This window comes from Hemitrygon akajei, chromosome 8, assembly GCF_048418815.1.
Source record: "Hemitrygon akajei chromosome 8, sHemAka1.3, whole genome shotgun sequence".
Taxonomy (NCBI): Eukaryota; Metazoa; Chordata; class Chondrichthyes; order Myliobatiformes; family Dasyatidae; genus Hemitrygon; species Hemitrygon akajei.
Genome location: NC_133131.1, coordinates 120,174,944 through 120,194,013, shown reverse-complemented (window position 1 = coordinate 120,194,013; position 19,070 = coordinate 120,174,944). Strand labels below are relative to the sequence as shown.

Below are 19,070 nucleotides of genomic sequence, written 5' to 3'. Positions count from 1 at the left end.
GGCGTACAGCACCACATCCCGGCCCAGGGACAACCCCTCCACGCCCGTGCTCGGCGGCTTCCCCCGGACAAGCTCCGACTGGCGAAGGAGGAGTTCAAGAGGATGGAGGAATTGGGGATCATACGGCGGTCTGACAGCCCATGGGCCTCCCCCCTGCACATGGTACCCAAAGCAACAGGGGGCTGGAGACCATGCGGCGACTACCACAGGCTGAACGAGGCTACAACACCGGACCGCTACCCTGTGCCACAGATTCAGGACTTTGCAGCAAACCTGCACGGCGCACGGATCTTCTCCAAGGTAGACCTCGTCCGAGGATACCATCAAATCCCGATGCATCCGGACGACGTCCCCAAAACGGCTCTCATCACCCCGTTCGGCCTTTTCGAGTTCCTCCGCATGCCGTTCGGCCTGAAGAATGCTGCACAGACGTTCCAGCGGTTAATGGACGCGGTGGGACGCGACTTGGACTTTGCATTCATCTATTTGGACGACATCCTCAAAGCCAGCAGCAGTCGTCAGGAGCATCTGTCCCACCTCCGTCAACTCTACGCCTGACTGAGTGAATACGGTCTAACAATCAACCTGGCCAAATGCCAGTTCAAACTCGACACCATTGACTTCCTGGGCCACAGGATTACTAAAGACGGGGCAACCCCTCTGTCCGCTAAGGTAGATGCGGTCCGCCATTTCCCCCGACCCACCACAATCAAAGGCCTTAAGGAATTCGTAGGTATGGTCAATTTCTACCACCGCTTCCTCCCTTCAGCTGCCCAAATCATGCGCCCCCTGTTCGCCCTGCTGTCGGGTCCGGGCAAGGACATTACCTGGGACGAGGAGTCCGCCGCCACTTTCATTCAAACGAAGGAAGCCTTGGCGAATGCCGCGATGCTAGTGCACCCCAGAATGGACGTCCCTACCGCCCTCACAGTGGACGCATCTAACACAGCAGTTGGTGGAGTGCTGGAACAACTCATCGAGGGGCGCTGGCAACCCCTGGTGTTTTTCAGCAAACACCTGCGGCCACCCGAGGTCAAATACAGTGCTTTTGACCGGGAACTGTTGGCACTATACCTGGCAATCCGGCATTTCAGGTACTTCTTAGAAGGTAGGCCCTTCACCGTGTTCACGGACCACAAACCGCTTACCTTTACGTTCACGAACGTGTCCGATTCCTGGTCGTCCTGCCAGCAGCGCCATCTGTCCTACATCTCTGAATACATGATGGACGTCCGGCACGTCTCGGGTAAGGACAATGTCGTGGCGGACGCGCTCTCTCGCCCTAACATTCATGCCCTTTCCCAAGGGGTAGACTTTGAGGCGCTGGCGGAAGCGCAGCAGGCAGACGAGGAGATCCCGAGTTACAGAACCGCAGTCTCCGGCTTGCAGCTCCAGGACCTCCCCGTAAGCCCAGGTGAGAGGACCCTACTCTGTGATGTCACCACCGGCCAACCCCGTCCCGTCGTCCCGGCAAACTGGCGGCGCCGTGTTTTCGACTCCATTCATAACTTAGCGCACCCCTCCATCAGGACAACTGTCCGGCTGGTAGCCAACCGGTTCGTTTGGCACGGACTCCGCAAGCAGGTCAGTGAATGGGCCAGAACGTGCATGCACTGCCAGACGGCCAAGGTGCAGCGGCACATCAAAGCTCTGCCACAGCAGTTCCACCCCACCCACCGGCGTTTCGACCACATTCATGTGGATATCGTGGGCCCCCTGCCAGTGTCGCGAGCAGCGCGGCACCTCCTGACTAACATAGACCGGTTCACAAGATGGCCAGAGGCGATCCCGCTCACCGACACCACCTCCGAATCTTGCGCCCGGGCACTGATCGCCACCTGGGTGTCCCGCTTTGGTGTACCGGCCCACATTACCTCCGACAGAGGCGCCCAGTTCACCTCCAGCCTGTGGTCAGCTATGGCCAGCCTTTTGGGGACACAGCTGCACCACACAACTGCCTACCACCCACAGTCGAACCTAAAGTCGGCTCTCATGGCCCGCCTGCGAGGAGCTAACTGGGCGGACGAGCTTCCCTGGGTCCTACTGGGCATCCGCACGGCGCCCAAAGACGGGGGCAGGAGGAAGAACCCGCAGCAGTCCTGGGCAGACTACGCGAGAGGCTCGGTGACCTGGCCCCCATACCCACGTCGCAGCATGGGCAGAACCCGACCTGCGTACCCAAAGATCTGCAGAACTGTAAGTTTGTGTTTGTATGACGGGGCGGGCATCGGCCACCGCTGCAACGGCCCTACGAGGGGCCGTTCATGGTGATCAGGAACAACGGGTCCACATTCGTGCTGGACGTTGGGGGGAGAGAAGAGGTTTTCACAGTGGACCGACTCAAACCGGCCCATGTGAACGTGGCGCAACCGGTCGAGTTTCCGGCACCGCGGCGCAGAGGTCGACCTCCCAAACAGGGTCCGGCCCAGACTGTGGACATTGGGGATGTATCGCCGGTTCTGGGGAGCGGTTATGTGGCGACCCACTTCCTAGCGCACTCGAACCGGCTCACAAATAGCCAGCGCGCCGGCACAAAGGCCAGGTCCGCAACAAAGGGAAAAAGCCTGCGGGGGTTTGTGAGTACGTGTCCCTTACAGCATCCGCGCCTGGGGAGGGCGGGGTGAGGGAGGCTTTAAAGCAAGGCTGTGAAGTTCGAATAAAATCATCTTTAATTGCAGTTTATCGACTCCGTGTCGTTATTTTAGCGCTGCATGTAGCACACCGCTACATTAGGTTATTTATCTGAGAACAGCCTTCGTTTAGAAACTTCCAAGTTACTCTTCTCTGGTTGAATATTTCTGATGCTGGAATTATTCCTTTTGACCTTTGCACATGTATTAATTGATTTTGTTTTTATACAATGCCAAAATGTTAATTTTCCATTTGAAACATAGCTGCAGTCTGATAACTGGCCCTCTTTTTACAAGTTTACCATCAACTTAATGTAAATCAACTTTTTTGTACTTTCTGGTCCCTTGGAATATTCGGTAATCCTAAGCAAAAGCAGCTCTTTAGGAAGAATAGTTGTATGAATTTGCAATATCAAAATAAAAATAACTTAGCAGCTACTGCAGCATTGTATCGACTAAAATAATTTATTAACAGTTAAAATAATGAATTGCTGAATGTTAGATGAATATTTTAGGTGTTTGTGCATTATGACTAACAAGATCTTACAGCTCACTTTCCTCTTGAATCTGGCAAAGTTGTTTTGTTTTCAGTAATGCATCCAGAATGTGTTACAAAATCTATAAGTGTTAGTTTGTAAAATTGATCTATTATTGTCCCATGTACCAAGATATAGTGGTAAATCTGTTTTGCGTGCCATGCATACAGATCACAACAGCATAGTATTACAGTAACAAAAAATGCAGTGTAGGCGAACAGTAAAGTATAATCCATAGTGAGGTAGCATGCGAGGTCAAAAGTCCATCTCATACTAGGGGACTGTTCAACAGACTTACAACAGCAAGATAAGCTGTTCTTGGTGATACAAGCTTTTATATCTTCTGCCTGATGGGAGGGGGGATTAGTGAGAATGTCTGGGGTGGGTGAAGTCTTTAATTATGTTAGCTGCTTTACCCAGGCGGCAAGAAGTGCAGCCAGAGTCCGTGGAGGAAGACCGGAGTTCTGATTACACTGGAGCTGATATGAGAAACTGATCTATGTACTCTGTTACACTGAACCTATCGAGACTCTGGTGTTTGCAGCTTACCTTCCCAATGCCACTCCTCATATTTCCTAATGGTTATTAACCTCCCCAGTTTAGCAATACAGAGCCCGACCCCAGCTATTACTCAGTAATGAAAGTCACTCCTGCAAATTTCATAAATCATAGAGCATAGTAAGATACTATGAATCACTTATAAGTGTATCATTAATTTACAGTGCACTATAAATTACACCATAACTGTAACTGGTTTACAAGAAATTATTAATTTCCACAGCACTCTTGATTTTTGATTCCACAAATTCTCTGACAGTGTTGCAATGGTTAATAATTTCCAGTTGTGTTGTATTCTTGTATCAAAAGAAACTGGGTGATGTTGCAAAAAGTAAGCTTTATTGACAGAGTCAATGTGGCTTTTTTCCCCGTTGTGGAAAATGTTTGGAGGCATTTTTGCAGCTTGTATGTTACAGAGGGAATTGTTGCACAGACCATGGTCTTTCTGCCTAATGTGATTTTGCTGGAGTTTGTTCTATATAACATAAAACTACTTAGCAGCAGTCCTACATAAATAACCATGAGACTGCAGCTTTTACAGGTTGTCTTCATGATTCCCTGCTTTTGTATAAGATTTGGGAAACAGCATTCTTTGGTTTGTATAATCTTCAATGATTAAGGTGCAGATTGCACCAATGGCATTGATCTAAAGGCATGAACAGTAGTGTAAAAAATGATCATGCCACGAGTTCACATCAGAAAGGGCAGCTATGGAAATTAAGTGATAAAACAAATTGGAAATAAAAATGATAGGGTCAATAATAGTGAACCATGAAACCATTAGACTGTTGCACAAATTTATTTGGTTAATAAATGCATTCCAGAGCTGGACTTGCACTGAAAATAGGTCACAACTTACAAAGTAAATGGCAGGGGCCTGGAGAGTGTTGTAGACCAGGACATCTAGTTACATAATTCTCTAAAAAGTGGCAACATGAGTAGGCAGTGATTGGAAAAAGGCATTTGGCGTGCTTGTCTTCATTGGTCAGGTGGCCCGTTTGTTCGCGATGGATTTCGAGCGACATTCGGAAGGTGCTGTGTGCTTTCGTGCAGACTGAGCGTCCAGCACGCGAGTGACAGACAAGTTCAAGATGAGCTCCAACTTCAGTGCACATTTGACTGTTTAAGAGTAATGGCCTTTTTTTTCTCTTTCTTTCATTTAATAACTGTTTATTTAAAATGACATTCTTAAATATACTTTATAAATTGTATGCAGTGTACGATCTGTTATTTCAGTCTGGGGGCAGCAAATCGCAAAGCATTCACACGAACTGGGGTTTGGGTGCGTGAGACATCTCAGCCTCAGGGGTCTGGCGGGACCAAAGCTGTATACACCCTAGCTGTGCGAAGCCAGAGAACGCTGGCTTTATCACTGGGGGATCCAGTAACTGTTAGCGATGGGCTAACAAGCCGGGTTTCCTGGGATGTTCAAGAAGAAGGGGGTGTCATAGGCAACCAATCACGTGCACATAAACAGTTTAATTGATTGTACAAGTATTTTTGGAGTCACCAGTATGGCTAAAAATGACAGACTTAACAGAGTCATATAGCATGTAAACAGGCCCCTTGGCTCAACTCATTCATGCCAACAATGATGTCTATCTGAGCTACTTTATAAAATTGCCTCCATTCAGCCCATATTTCTCTCCAATATTGCTACCATTCATAGCACAATTACTGTTCACTTGTGATCATACAGTGACATACATTTGTGCCTGGTCTTCACTGTGACGCACACATCTTCTGTACGAAGAAGGAATTTCATTTATGAATCCACTTTTCAGAATCTGAATCGGGTTTAATATCACCGGCATTTGCCGTGAAATTTGTTGTCTTTGCGGCAGCAGTACAATGAAATACATAATAGCAGAGAGAAAAAACTGAAATAAGTAGTGCAAAAAATATTTTGTTAAAAAAAGTGTTCATGGGTTCATTGTCCATTCAGAAATTGGAATGCAGAGGGGAAGAAGCTGTTCCTGTATCGTTGAGTGTGTGCCTTCGGGCTCCTGCACCTCCTTCCTGATAGTAGCAGTGAGAACAAGACATGATTTGGGTGGTGGGGGTCCTTAATGATGGACGCCGCCTTCTTGAGGTATCGCTCCTTGAAGATGCCCTGGATACTGTGGGGCCCTGTGCCCATGATGAAGCTAACGTTACTCCATTTACTGGCGTGAAAACGTATTGCAACCTTTGAGCCTGTCACTCGGTCCTCGAGTTCCTTTCATTTGCTGCTTGTATAAACAAATAAAACCTGGGAACTGAAAGCAGAACTCCCTCTACTGAAAACATTGTGTGAGTACAATAATATATCAAACACCATATCATATGATTAAAACGATTCCTTAAGGGTACCCGATACATCCAAATAGGCCTTGTATGAGGTTCATTCCCTCTCAGGTCAGCTTGTTTTAATTGAAAAGAAACAAGAGTTAATGTTGCCAGCTGGTGATGGTTTTTCATCAAAAATGACCAATCGGATACAAACTGGGAAGGCTGGTTATCTAAAAATGTAATTCAATGTTGTCTTTAGGATTGTAATGTGCTGAGTTTGTTCCATGTGTTGGAAAAGTATGGGAGGGAAGAGAGGGGGTTAGAGTGGGACAGGGAATTGAAGGAATGGGCAGCTAAAAGCTTAAAGCCCTGGAAGACTGACTATGTTGGACATTCAGTCTGCGTTTGCTATCTTCAGTGCAGAAGAGACTACATTTTGAGCACTTTAGAAGAGCACTGTTTCACTTGGAACAAGTATTTGAATCTCTAAATGCTGGGGATGCAAGCAGTAAATGCATTCAAAGGTGGTACATGAAGGGAAATAATTGGTGGGATTGGAAGAGTGAACAGTTCCTTTGGAATACTGCAAAAGGTGAAGTGGTGAAGATGTACGTTGTGGGGGAAATTATGGAGAATGACCTGTTTAATGTAGTTTGCTGGGGTGAACAGTGAATTCAAAGGTTATCCTAGATGGAGGGGAGAGAGCAGAAGGGTGGGAAATGGAACAGATTGATTCAGAGCCCTGTCAGGTATGGGGAAAGGCAAACCAGAGTTCCAGAAAGTGGAAGACAGCTCTGAAGCGCTGGTTGGAGTCATCGTCCAAACTGATGTGATAGAGACAGAGACCTTCCGAATGGAATGGAGCTCAGCAGGTTGCTAGCAGAACAAAGAGAATTGTAAACGAGAAGAAATAGAGGTCTAGTAGGGGAAGGAAAGAAGTAAAGGATAAAGATGGCGATCCAATGTGCTCGACTATTATACCCCATAGAAAAGAGACACTCCATTCAAATTTGCAGATAAGAGTTAACCAATTAGATATCTGTGGTGAACTACATATACCTGTCTGGACATGCCCCCCTGCTGACTGCTCCTGTGGCTCCTCCCACAGACCCCGGTATAAAGGCGATTGGGGCCTGAGCCCTGCCCTCAGTCTCCAGGATGTAGCATGGTGGTCAATTGCTGCTTGTTCTTTCTTCCAGTCAATAAAAACCGATATCTCACCTCATGTCTCGGAGAGTTATTGATGGTGCATCAATATCCCCAATCCAAATAAGGTAATACTGGAAAGCTTCCAGAATCATACAAAGAACTGTAACCACTAAGGGACACGCTGAACAATTGTGGATACATAGTGTGACCACAATGTGGGAAAACATCTGCCACCTCCAATGGGATCCCACTACCAAACACATTTTTCCCTCCCCCCCCTTCTGCTTTTCGCAGGGATCGCTCCCTACGTGACTCCCTTGTCCACTCGTCCCCCCCATCCCTTCCCACCGATCTCCCTCCTGGCACTTATCCTTCTAAACCCAACAAGTGCTACACCTGCCCTTACACTTCCTCCCTCACCACCATTCAGGGCCCCAGACAGTCCTTCCAGGTGAGGCGACATTTCACCTGTGAGTCGGCTGGTGTGGTATACTGCATCCGGTGCTCCCGGTGTGGCCTTTTATATATTGGTGAGACCCGACGCAGACTGGGAGACCGTTTCGCCTAACACCTACGCTCGGTCCGCCAGAGAAAGCAGGATCTCCCAGTGGCCACACATTTTAATTCCACGTCCCATTCCCATTCTGATATGTCTATCCATGGCCTCCTCTGTTGTCAAAATGAATCCAAACTCAGGTTGGAGGAACAACACCTTATATACTGGCTGGGCAGCCTCCAACCTGATGGCATGAACATTGACTTCTCTAACTTCTGTAAATGCCCCTCCTCCCCTTCTTACCCCATCCCTGACATACTTAGTTGTTTGCCTGTTCTCCATCTCCCTCTGGTGCTCCCCCCCCCCTTTCTTTCTCCTGAGGCCTCCCATCCCATGATCCTTTCCCTTCTCCAGCTCTGTATCACTTTCGCCAATCACCTTTCCAGCTCTTAGCTTCACCCCACCCCCTCCGTTCTTCTCCTATCATTTTGCATTTCCCCCTCCCCCCACTACTTTCAAATCTCTTACTATCTTTCCTTTCGGTTAGTCCTGATGAAGGGTCTCGGCCCGAAACGTCAACAGCGCTTCTCCCTACAGATGCTGCCTGGCCTGCTGTGTTCCACCAGCATTTTGTGTGTGTTTGAATTTCCAGCATCTGCAGATTTCCTCGTGTTTGCTACATGAATAGAAGTAGTTATATAAAATACATACAGGCATAAATTGTTAAACTGCAAAGACAATATTTTTACAGACTAATCCAGTGGTTTTCAGTGATGTCGCTCCCTGCCCTTGGGATGATGGGAGTTGCTAACGGGGCAATAAAGATTGTGGTTGGAGGTGCAGGTACGTTCAGCAGCAAGGAGGCAGCTGAGGGATTATAGGCTTAATTTAAGAAATATTGTAAGTATTTGATCCTCAGTGCCTCATAATTGATTATAATGATCATATAATCACCATCTCTTATTAACCCATCATTCTCTTAGACTTTGCTCGAAGCACATTATGGTTATTGAAAAGCAATGTGACACTTGTATGTTTGGCATTTTATGAGAAATCTGGATTGAAGAAATGTTATTTTCTGAGCTTCAGACTGCATTATTGCCATTCACTATTACAGTACAGTGTCAGCTAATACGATTCCCGTACTGTAATCATGCCTTGTCGTAACTCATGTGAATTACGGTATGGTTTCCAATGGGGTAAAGATCAGGATATGTCCTTTTGAATGGCCTTGACTGGATTTCTGTAGCCCACGGCCCAGCCAAGTATCGCTGCCTCACTTTATGTAAGATCAGGTAGTGTCAGGTTTTGCCTGAGCTATGATAATGTCATAACTTTCTCATTTATTGATACTAGTGATTGAGTTTGGATTTAAACAATAGGTAATTGACTAACAATAGGTCGTTAGTCCATAATTAAAATGGCACAAGTAGACCGAAAGAAAAGTGAAGTGTAGACAGTATAGTGCGGAGTATCTGAAATATGGATTTAAACTGGCACAAAGCAACCAACAGCAGACAATGTGTCTGTTGTGTGAAAAGTTTTTTTTAAAAAATGAGGCAGTGAAACCATCCAGGCTCCTTGAACATTTGAAGAGAATACATTTTGATAAAGCAAACAAAATCTTGGTTTATTTTCAGTCACTTTGTGAGAATTGTCAGAAACTGAAAACACTTCAAAACATGTTTACCAGCACTTCACAACAAAACTGTGATGGTTTGCGTGCTTCTTACAACATTTCATTGCACATTGCTAAATCTGGAAAGTCCCATACAATTGAAGAACTGATTCTGCCTGAAGTAAGAAAGGTTTTGTGCAAGTCCCCAGACCAAATAAAGCGATTCCACTCAGCAAACTTTGTTCAAAGACAAGTAGATGAAACATCTGAGAATGTGGAAGACACATTCTGCAACATACTTAGGACAACAGAATTTGTTCTGGCTGACGAGTCAGCTTTGCCAGGCAACAAGTCTTTGCTTCTTGGCTATGTTTGCTTCATAACAGATGAAAACTTGGTTCAAGAGTTGTTATTTGCAAGGAGGCTAGAAACAGATATGAAGGGGAGTCTATATTTTGTGTTGAGTAATTTTTCAGAGAGATGGACAGACTACTCATCAACATTCTTGCTGTGCAACAGATGGGGCTCCATCAACGACAGGATGCCACTGTGAGGTTAATAATTTCTCGAAAAAAGCTCTACCTAATATATTTATATTTCACAGACAACTGGTTGTAAAAATCTGAATGATTGGCTGCACAAATCATTAAATACTGTAATCACAGTGGCAAATAAAATTGTCCCATGCTCTCACTTCTCGACTGTTTCGAGAGCTTTGTATTGAGAATGATGAACAGTTTGGACAGTCGCTGTTATACACAAGTCAGATGGCGCTCAAAGGGAAACAGCCTGTGGCATCATAGTGCTTTTTAAAACTGATAAAATTCTTTGAAGACTCTAATGCTTCATTCAGCAATCAAGAATATTAGGCATGAAATTGCTTATTTGTCAGGATTATTAGCAAAGTTCAATGAAATCAATCCTCAAATACAAGGAAACAATGTGAATCTTATCATAGTCAGATAAGCAGGTGGAGTTCAACCCAGATAAGTGTGAGGTGGTTCATTTTGGTAGGTGAAGTATGATGGCAGAATATAGTATTAATGGTAAGACTCTTGGCAGTGTAGAGGATCAGAGGGATCTTGGGGTCTGAGTCCATAAGACACTCAAAGCTGCTGCACAGGTTGACTCTGTGGTTAAAAAAGCATACAGTGTATTGGCCTTCATCACTTGTGGGATTGAGTTTAGGGGCCAAGAGGTAACGTTGCAGCTATATAGGACCCTGGTCAGAACCCACTTGGAATACTGTGCTCAGTTCTGGTTGCCTCACTACAGGAAGGATGTGGAAACCATAGAAAGGGTGCAGAGGAGATTTACAAGGATGCTGCTTGGATTGGGGAGCATGCCTTATGAGAATAGGTTGAATGAACTTGGCCTTTTTTCCTTGGAGCGACAAGATAATTGGTAACTGGATAGAGGTGTATAAGATGATCAGATGCATTGATCGTGTGGATAGTCAGAGGCTTTTTCCCAGGGCTGAAATGGCTCGCATGAGAGGGCATAGTTTTAAGGTGCTTGGAGGTAGCTACAGAGGAGATGTGAGGGGTAAGTTTTTTTACACAGAGTGATGAGTGTGTGGAATCGGCTGCTGGCGACAGTGGTGGAGGCAGATACAAGAGTGTCTCTTAAGATGTACGAACAAGCTGGATGAACTCAGCAGGTCGGGCAGCATCCTTTGAAATGAGCAGTCAACATTACAGGCCGAAACCCTTCGTCAGGACCCTTCTTAAGAGACTCCTGAAGAGGTACATATAGCTTAGAAAAATAGAGGGCTGTGGGTAACCCTAGGTAATTTCTAAGGTAAGGACATGTTCGGTACAACTTTGTGAGTCAAAGGACCTGTATTGTGCTGTAGGTTTTCTATGTTTCTAAGTAGTCTCCACATTCATGTGTATAAGTTAGCCTTGTTTGAGTGCAGCATTGGCTTCATGACCTTTTCCAATTTCCAAGCTTGTCTGAGTTGGTAGCAAAAGAATGCATTACAGATGATGATCTTCAAGTAGTTGATGATGATCGTCGTGGTTCATCAGTGCCATTTTCTTTTCCTAAGTATATTCAGAACTTTCATAAATTCAGAATTGCATGCAGAATGAGAAAGCTGTTGTACAGAAAATGTCCAATGGCCTTGTACAGAAAACCTATAAAAAGTAGTGGATACTGCCCAGTCCACCACGGTTAAAGCCCTCTCCACCAATGAGCACATCGACATAGAGCATTGTTGCAGGAAGGCAGCACCCATCATCGGGACCCCAACCATCCAGGTCATGCCCTCTTCTCACTGCTCCCATCAGGAAGAAAGTACAGGAGCCTCAGGTCTGCTTCAGGAACAGTTATTACTCCTCAACCATCAGGCTCTTGAACCAGAGAGGATAACTTCACTCACTCCATCACTGAAGTGTTCTTACACACTATGAACTCATTTTCAAGGACTCTTCATCTCATGTTCTTGATATTTATTGATTATTTATTTGTTTTTTTTTACCTGTATTTGTATTTGCAGTTTATTTTTTGTTTGCACATTAGTTGTTGCCCCTCTGGTTGGGTGTGGTCTTTCATCAATTCTATTGTGTTTCTTGTATTTACTGTGATTGCCCACAAGAAAGTAAATCCCAGGGTTGTATATGGTGACATGTATGTGCACTGATAATCAATTTACTTTGAACTTCAAGTATACTGTGCCCACCTGGGCGAGCTGCATAAAGACATGTCAGAGAGATTTTGGGATCTTCTCTCGATCCAAATTCCAGATTGGGTAATAAATTCAATCCTGAACGCTTGTAATGAGGAATTAACAGGAAGGATGGAGGAGGAACTACAAAATAACTGAGCCAAAGCCAAGGTTCAAAAAAATCACATCAAGACTTTTGGTTGCAGAAAAGAAGCTGAATGTTATCTTGCGCTACGGAAAAAGGTCAAGATGTTCATTATTGCCTTTCCAACATCATTTTTAGAGGAGCACGGTTTCAGTATAGTCATCCAACTTCTTTCAACGCAATTAAACAGACTGCATATTACTGAACATGAGTCTCTGAGATTCCTGAGTGACATTCAGCCTGATACTGAGAAGCTGAAATCACTGCACCCAGCTCTTCCATCTCACTGAAAGGTGAAAAAGCAATGAAGTAGTGAATAGTTGGACTGATAATATATGCTCTAAAATTGTTGATAAAAGTAGTTTTTAGTGTAGTTCAACAAAAATAATTTTATTTATAGCTTTAAATTGTTTTGACTCAGTTTTGCAAATATTTGTTTCTGCTTTGAATTTGTAGCTTATATTTTCTTACACAGTGCATCGTAAATCAAAATCTTTATAGTTTTTAATGTAATGGCAGGAAAGGGAGAGGGGTCTGCTAGGGATGTGGTCTGTGAGCCAAGTAGGTGGTAACCCAAAAATGTTTGGGAACTGTTGGTGTAATCCAACAACACAAGAGTGGTGTGTTTACTTGAGTATGATGTTCTCCCAAGGAGTTATTTCCTTAATGGAGAACACCTGTGCATGATGACATTTAACGTGCAGAAGCTGATGCACAGCCAGTCCCCACATGGTCCTTGACAGATCGGAGTCAGTGTCCTGTGGCATGGAATGCAAAACAATTGTGGACCCTTCACTGCTGCCGCCTTCCTCCACTTTCACTGCCATTGTGATGTGTCATCATCTTCTGCCAGCTGCACTGTTGACGTTTTAGTTGGATCGCTCTTTGTCCAGAACCTCCCCCTTGACCTTCCTGTCATGGGTGACCCTACCAGGAGCTACGTTCCAGGGGGCATCACTCTTGGAATCTCAGGAACTCACAAGCTGCTCCACTACAACAAGGTGACAACCTATGAAGTAAACTGAAGACAATATTTCAAATGTGGTCTAACCAGAGTTTAATGGAGCTGCAACATTACCCTGCAGCTCTTGATTTCAATCCCCCAACTAATGAAGACCACCACCCCATATGCCTTCTTAACCAAAAATCACACTGATCTCACATGCATCAAGGTCCCTTTCACTGCTGATTATCCTCACTCAAGCTATCCTATTGTTCTTCACATACATGTAGAACGCATATAGAATGTGTATATGTGTAGAACATGTATAAGGTTTTCCTAATCTTACTCACTAAGAGCTTCTCATGTCTCCTTCAAGCTCTCCCTTGTCCCTTCTTAAGCTCCTTCCTGGCTACCTTCTTAGTCTCAAGAGCCCTGTCTGATCTTTGCTTCCTAACTCTCAAGTATGCTTCCTTCTTGCTCTTGACTCAAGTGTTCTAGTTCTCAATGGGGCAAGCCTCTCCAGAACCCAATGTAAGTACTCCCGAAACAACCTCCACATTTCCATTGTGCATTTCCCCGAGTACATCCGTTCCCAATTTATGATCCCGAGTTCCTGCCTAGTGGCATCATAATTAGCCCTCTCCCAATGAAATACTTTCCTATGCCATCAACTATGCTAAAGGTCAGTAATCACTCTCTCTGAAATGCTCACGCACCAAGAAATCTGTCACCAGACCAGGATCATTGCCTCGTACCTAAGGCTAGTATGGCCGCTCCTCTAGTCAGTGTGTCTGCATATTGTGTCAGGAATCCTTCCTGGAGACACCTAACTATCCCTGCCCCATCAAAACTGTTGATCTAAAGAGGTGCCAATCAACATTAGAGAGGTTGAAGACACCCATGACACTTTTCAGAAATCTGCCTCCTGACCTGCTCCTCAGTGCCCCTGTTGCTTTTGGGTTATCTTATAGAATCCTCCCAGTAGAGTGATTGCTCCCTTCCTGTTTCTGATTCACCTGCACTGACCCCTCCATGACAGTCCTTACTTTCTGCAGCTGTGATACTGTCCCTGACTAACAATGCCACTCCCCCACCTCTTTTACTTGTCACCTCCCCCACCATCGCTTTTGAAACTTCTAAACCTTGGAACATACAGCAGTCATTTCAGCCTTTGTGACAGTAAGGTCTCTGTAATGGCCACAATGTCATGGTTGCATGTACTGATCCATGCTCTTAAGTTCATTACCCTTGTTCCTGAGCCTTCTCACAGTAAAGCAGACACATTCCAACCCATCCACTGCCTGTCCTTCCTCGCTTGCATCTACCTTTACATCACCTGCTTCAGCATCTGACCTATCCCTTTGCCAGTAAACTCTCCCAACCTACACAAAGGGACATTGGTCCCTTGAAGTGACAAAGGAACCTGAGTAGGCCTTAAACAAGGACTGTTGCACAAAGATGCAGGCATAATTTGAACTATGTGAGTAGTTTGGGTACATGCCTGAGTTAGAGCAGATGAGTGGACTTAAAGAAGCTGTTCAGTGTGAGAACAAGCTCTTACAGGTATGGAAGTTGGTGATTGGTTGGGCCTCTGTTTTAAGTGCTGAAGCCATCCTGGTATGGCATGGAGGTCCATGGGGGTTGGATATCCATGATGAAAATCAGTTTGCTGAGACAAAGAAACTAAAATCTGTCAAAGTGGCAGAGGACATCAAAGTTGGCATAATGTATGTAGGAAGAGACTGGACTTGAAAAGGGTCAAGATGTGGAGGCCTACTAGGACTGTCTGGCTTGCGGGTATCTCTGAGAATGTAAAAATGTACTCAGGAATGCAGGAGTCTGGAGGGAAGAATGGAGGAATTGAAGTCAGTGACTGTTTGGGTAGTGGATCTTCATTGGTAGAGTCATGATCCAGACAGAAGTATGATGAGTTGTCAACCTTTGCCAGGTTTGGGTCAGTTTGCCGTGGTACCTCCTTTGGTGGGGTTGATGACAGTATGGGACTGTTGTAAGTGGAGTGCTGCAATTCCCAAATGCTGGTGGGTTAAATGAGTGTTAGGAATGGAAGTTATGAGGGAAATTGCACTTGTCTTTTCTAGAAGTGTCTGAGGCATCATTTGATTTTAAAAGCTGTACGATTTATAGTTGACATTAAGTATCTTGACATAGAAATTGCCTGTTCATGGTAGAAAAATGATGTGGGGTTTGGTCTTTATAGCATTTTCACCATTCTACAAAATGTCATGTTATCATCTTCTTATTTATCCATATATCTTTGTCCTGCACTGCTTGTCTTACAGGCGAAGGTTTTTAAAAGCAACGGATTATGTGCAGTAGTAGTGTGGAAATAGAGGAAATTATCTTGGTTTCTATGTTCCTACTAGATTTAATTAAAATATTCTGTAATCTTAACTGTTCCATGACTTTCTTTTCCCCCTTCTCCACTTTTCCTTTTGGTTTTCTCCCTTTATCCCATTTCTCTTGAAGGAAATGAATCATTCTGCTCTACAGTTCTACCTGTGGCACCGCTGCTTCAATACCTTGCCCAAGTGGCCATTCTACATGCGAGACTGGACAGTGAGTATTGCCCGACCATTTGACTGTGAGCACCATCACAGTCAGCTCCTTCTCGCCCAGTGTCCACTCACTTAATAGCAGTAAGAGAACTTGAGCTAGTTCTGTTTCCCTCCCCCTGCACTCCAAGCAGTTTTGGAAACCAAGGCCAATTGTAGATCTCCACTGAATGCCTAGCATATCAATGCCACACTAAACCTGGAATGTTTCTGATCTGTATGGCCCAATGCTGCCATGTAAAGCTTTACTGCACTGATGTGAAGGGGGATGAAGAACTTTAGTGAATTGCAAAGGAAAAAGGATCAGTTAAATTCAGAGTTTGCATTTACATTACTGTTTTCTCATCACTACACTTGCCTACCTTTTGTATGTTTTTTGTCACTTTACGTAATCTCTGTATTGAACAAATAGTTCTCTCAAAATTGCATAGAGGAGGTTGATAAAGCAGCTGAAAGACACTTTGTGTTTCTCCCTCTTACATTAGTTTCCATGTTTTCACAGGGGCTCTGCAATTGCGAAGATAATTGGAAAAAATGTCCAGAAAATCCCGAAATTTGCTAGAACAGTCAATATGTGGGTCTTTGAAGAGCTGATTAATAACAGGAAATTAACTGAAATTATAAACCAAGAACACGAGAATGTTAAATATCTGCCTGGATATAAACTGCCTGACAATGTGGTAAGGTAAAAGTCAGCGAGTATGTCACTGATGAATCTGTTTTTAATTTATTCTTGCTAATACATAGATATAGAAATTTACTGTTGTTCCAGTATTTATGCTAAATTTTTAACATCACTGAGGGGGTGCTTCATAGTCGTCACGGACTCGTTGGGCCAGAGGGCCTGTTGACTTGCTGTCTGCTCGGATTCCGAATGTTTCCAAACAGGATCCCGGTATGCATAACCCAGATCAGGCAATGGGCCATGTATTCAATCAGAACTGAGGAAAATTAAGAGAATCTACACATTTTAAGCAACACACAAAATGATGGAAGAACTCAATAGGGTCAGGCACCATCTATGGAAGGGAATAATCTGTCAACATTTCGAGCCAAAACCCCTCATCAGCTTACTTGCATTTCATTCAGTTTGGTATACTTTCTGTACTGGGAAGAGCAAGTGCAGAATATCTGCATTCAGTCCACCCTGAGCCGCTGCTTACTAGTCACTTTAGCTCTTATTCTCACTCCCAATCTCGTTCTGAATTATATATTTAAAAAAAACACATACGAAACTGGAGCAGGAGCAAGAGTTGGCCACTCAACTGCTAAGCTGCTACACCATTCATGACTAACTATTTTGACCTCTGCACTATTTTACCACTCTCTCCTTATACTCCTCCCCCCTCCTGATCCCTTGCCTGAATATGTTTATTGGGTCTTCATCCACAACTCTTTGGAGCAGAAAATTCCGAAGAGAAACAGCCAACTGAGAGATGAAATTCCTCCTCACATTCATTGCTCTGAAATGCCCCCGACTTTGAGATAGTTCCCACAGGGAGAAACATCCTTTGAGCATCCACCATGTCTGTCCCTCAGAATCTTCTGTTTCAATTAGACCACATTTCTAACCTCTAATGAGCGTGGGCTCATAATAATCTGCTAAGTCTCTCTTCATTTTACCTCAGGAGTAAAACTTCCCTACACAGCCCCAATGCAAATACAGTATATCTGTCTTGAAATATGGAGATAAAATCTGTGCACAGTACTTCACATGCAATCTCAGCCAGCATCCTGTAAAGTACAGAGTTCCCTCTAATACTCACACTTCTGCTCACACTTGACCCCTGGCATCCAAAACACCTCCTCTTCTGCCTGGCAACTGTATATTGAACCTGTTGAAACTTGATATTGAATTAAACGATTTCCGACAACTAGCCTTTCTTATTAATTCCCGCTCCCTCTTTACAAATGTCCATGTATCTCTGCTTCAATTTGTCTGTGTTCTCTAATCTTACTGTCACTTCCTAAAATAATTATATTTTGTTCTGTCTCCTATCACGGACATTCCATTCCACTTTCTCTACACGTCAATGTGGTAAACTACATATACCTGTCTGGACTGCTTCTGTGGCTCCTCCCACAGACCCCTGTATAAAGGTGATTGAGGCCTGTGCCCGGCCTCATTCTCCAGGATGTAGTGTTGATCATTCTTCCAGTCAATAAAAGCCGATATCTCGCTTCTTACATCTCAGAGTGAGTTATTGATGGTGCATCAGTCACTCTCTCCGAAAGTGTAAACAGGAAATGCTTGGAAGGCTCAGCAGATCAGACAGCATCTGTGGAGAGAAAAAGACCTAACATTTCAGGTTGAAGGCACTTCATCAGAGAAAGGATTGTGAGCTGAAATGTTAATTCTGCTTCTTCTACAAATTCTGGCTGACCCTGCTAAATATTTGCAGTATGTTATGTCTCTATTTCAGATTCCTAGCACCTGCAGTTTTTCTTTTCCATTTATCAAGGAAATTATTGAGCAAGGTGCTGGGGGAGAAAGTGGGGAGTCCATGATGAGCTGGCATAGACTCAATGGGCCAAACAGTCATCAGCAATCCAGTCACAATTCCTTGTTTGTATGCGCCAGACATCGTGAGGCTGCATCTCTTTTGCACATCTGACTCTTTTCAAAGTTGAGTTTACTTTCCATATGCACAAGTATTGATATGCACTGGTGCAATAAAAAATAGCCTACTTGCAGCAACATTCCACTTTGGATTATATAAGCACAATAACAATACCTAGATTAAATGCGAGAAAGAACACCACTAGAACAATCTAAAATCACAGTGCCAAGTGATCATAGTGTTGTTAACCTCTAGTGATTTGTGTTTTACCAATTGGTTCAAGAACTGACTAACTCCTTGGCCTTAGACTCTCATAGCGCTTTCACGTATTGAACTAGTGCATACGAGTTTGTTGGGAGACCACAGTGATCAGATATTTAAAATGTATTTTACTGGGCATGTCACCCGGAATGCTGCATGATCTAGTAAATTGTGGCTTTGCACATTCATTTCTGCTTATAAAAAGGATGGGGGGGGGGGTGCGTGGGGAATGCAGCAAACAACTGAGAATGTCAAGTCAAAACAGGAAGATCAACCAATCAGAATTTAATCACATGCACTGCATGATGGTATTTCAAGCCCAGTACATCTTTAATTATTTCACGTTCTGATGAGAGCTTGAAAATCAAGAAGCTATACCTGATGGAAATCTGGAATAAGAACAGAAATGATGGAACAAGTTGGCAGTCAGGCAGCAGTTATCCAGTAAAATATCATACTGTAAATGGTAAAGTGTGGTAGAATGAAAAACATAGTTAACATTTCAGGCCCTTCAGAACTGGGAAGGATCTTCAACCTAAAGTGATAACTTTGTTTTTCTTTCCACAAATTTTACATTTTACAAATTCTTTGTTCGATTGCCCAAATATCTTCCAGCATTTCTGTTCTTACTCTCCTCGAAAGCTTGTTCACATGAAAATTG

General features: G+C 44.2%; 1 protein-coding gene across 2 annotated transcripts in view; it reads left to right on the top strand.

Annotated features, from left to right (window-relative positions):
- gpd1c (glycerol-3-phosphate dehydrogenase 1c) overlaps positions 1–19,070 on the top strand; it is a 50,891-nt gene that overhangs the window by 8,877 nt on the left and 22,944 nt on the right. The window contains exons 2-3 of one of the 2 annotated variants that reach the window (XM_073054483.1): positions 15,502–15,591; positions 16,090–16,267. In XM_073054483.1, the coding sequence (XP_072910584.1) occupies positions 16,160–16,267 (108 nt within the window). In that variant the 5' untranslated portion in view covers positions 15,502–15,591; positions 16,090–16,159. The remainder of the gene's footprint in view (positions 1–15,501; positions 15,592–16,089; positions 16,268–19,070) is intronic. The other variant, XM_073054482.1, reaches the window with a different exon arrangement.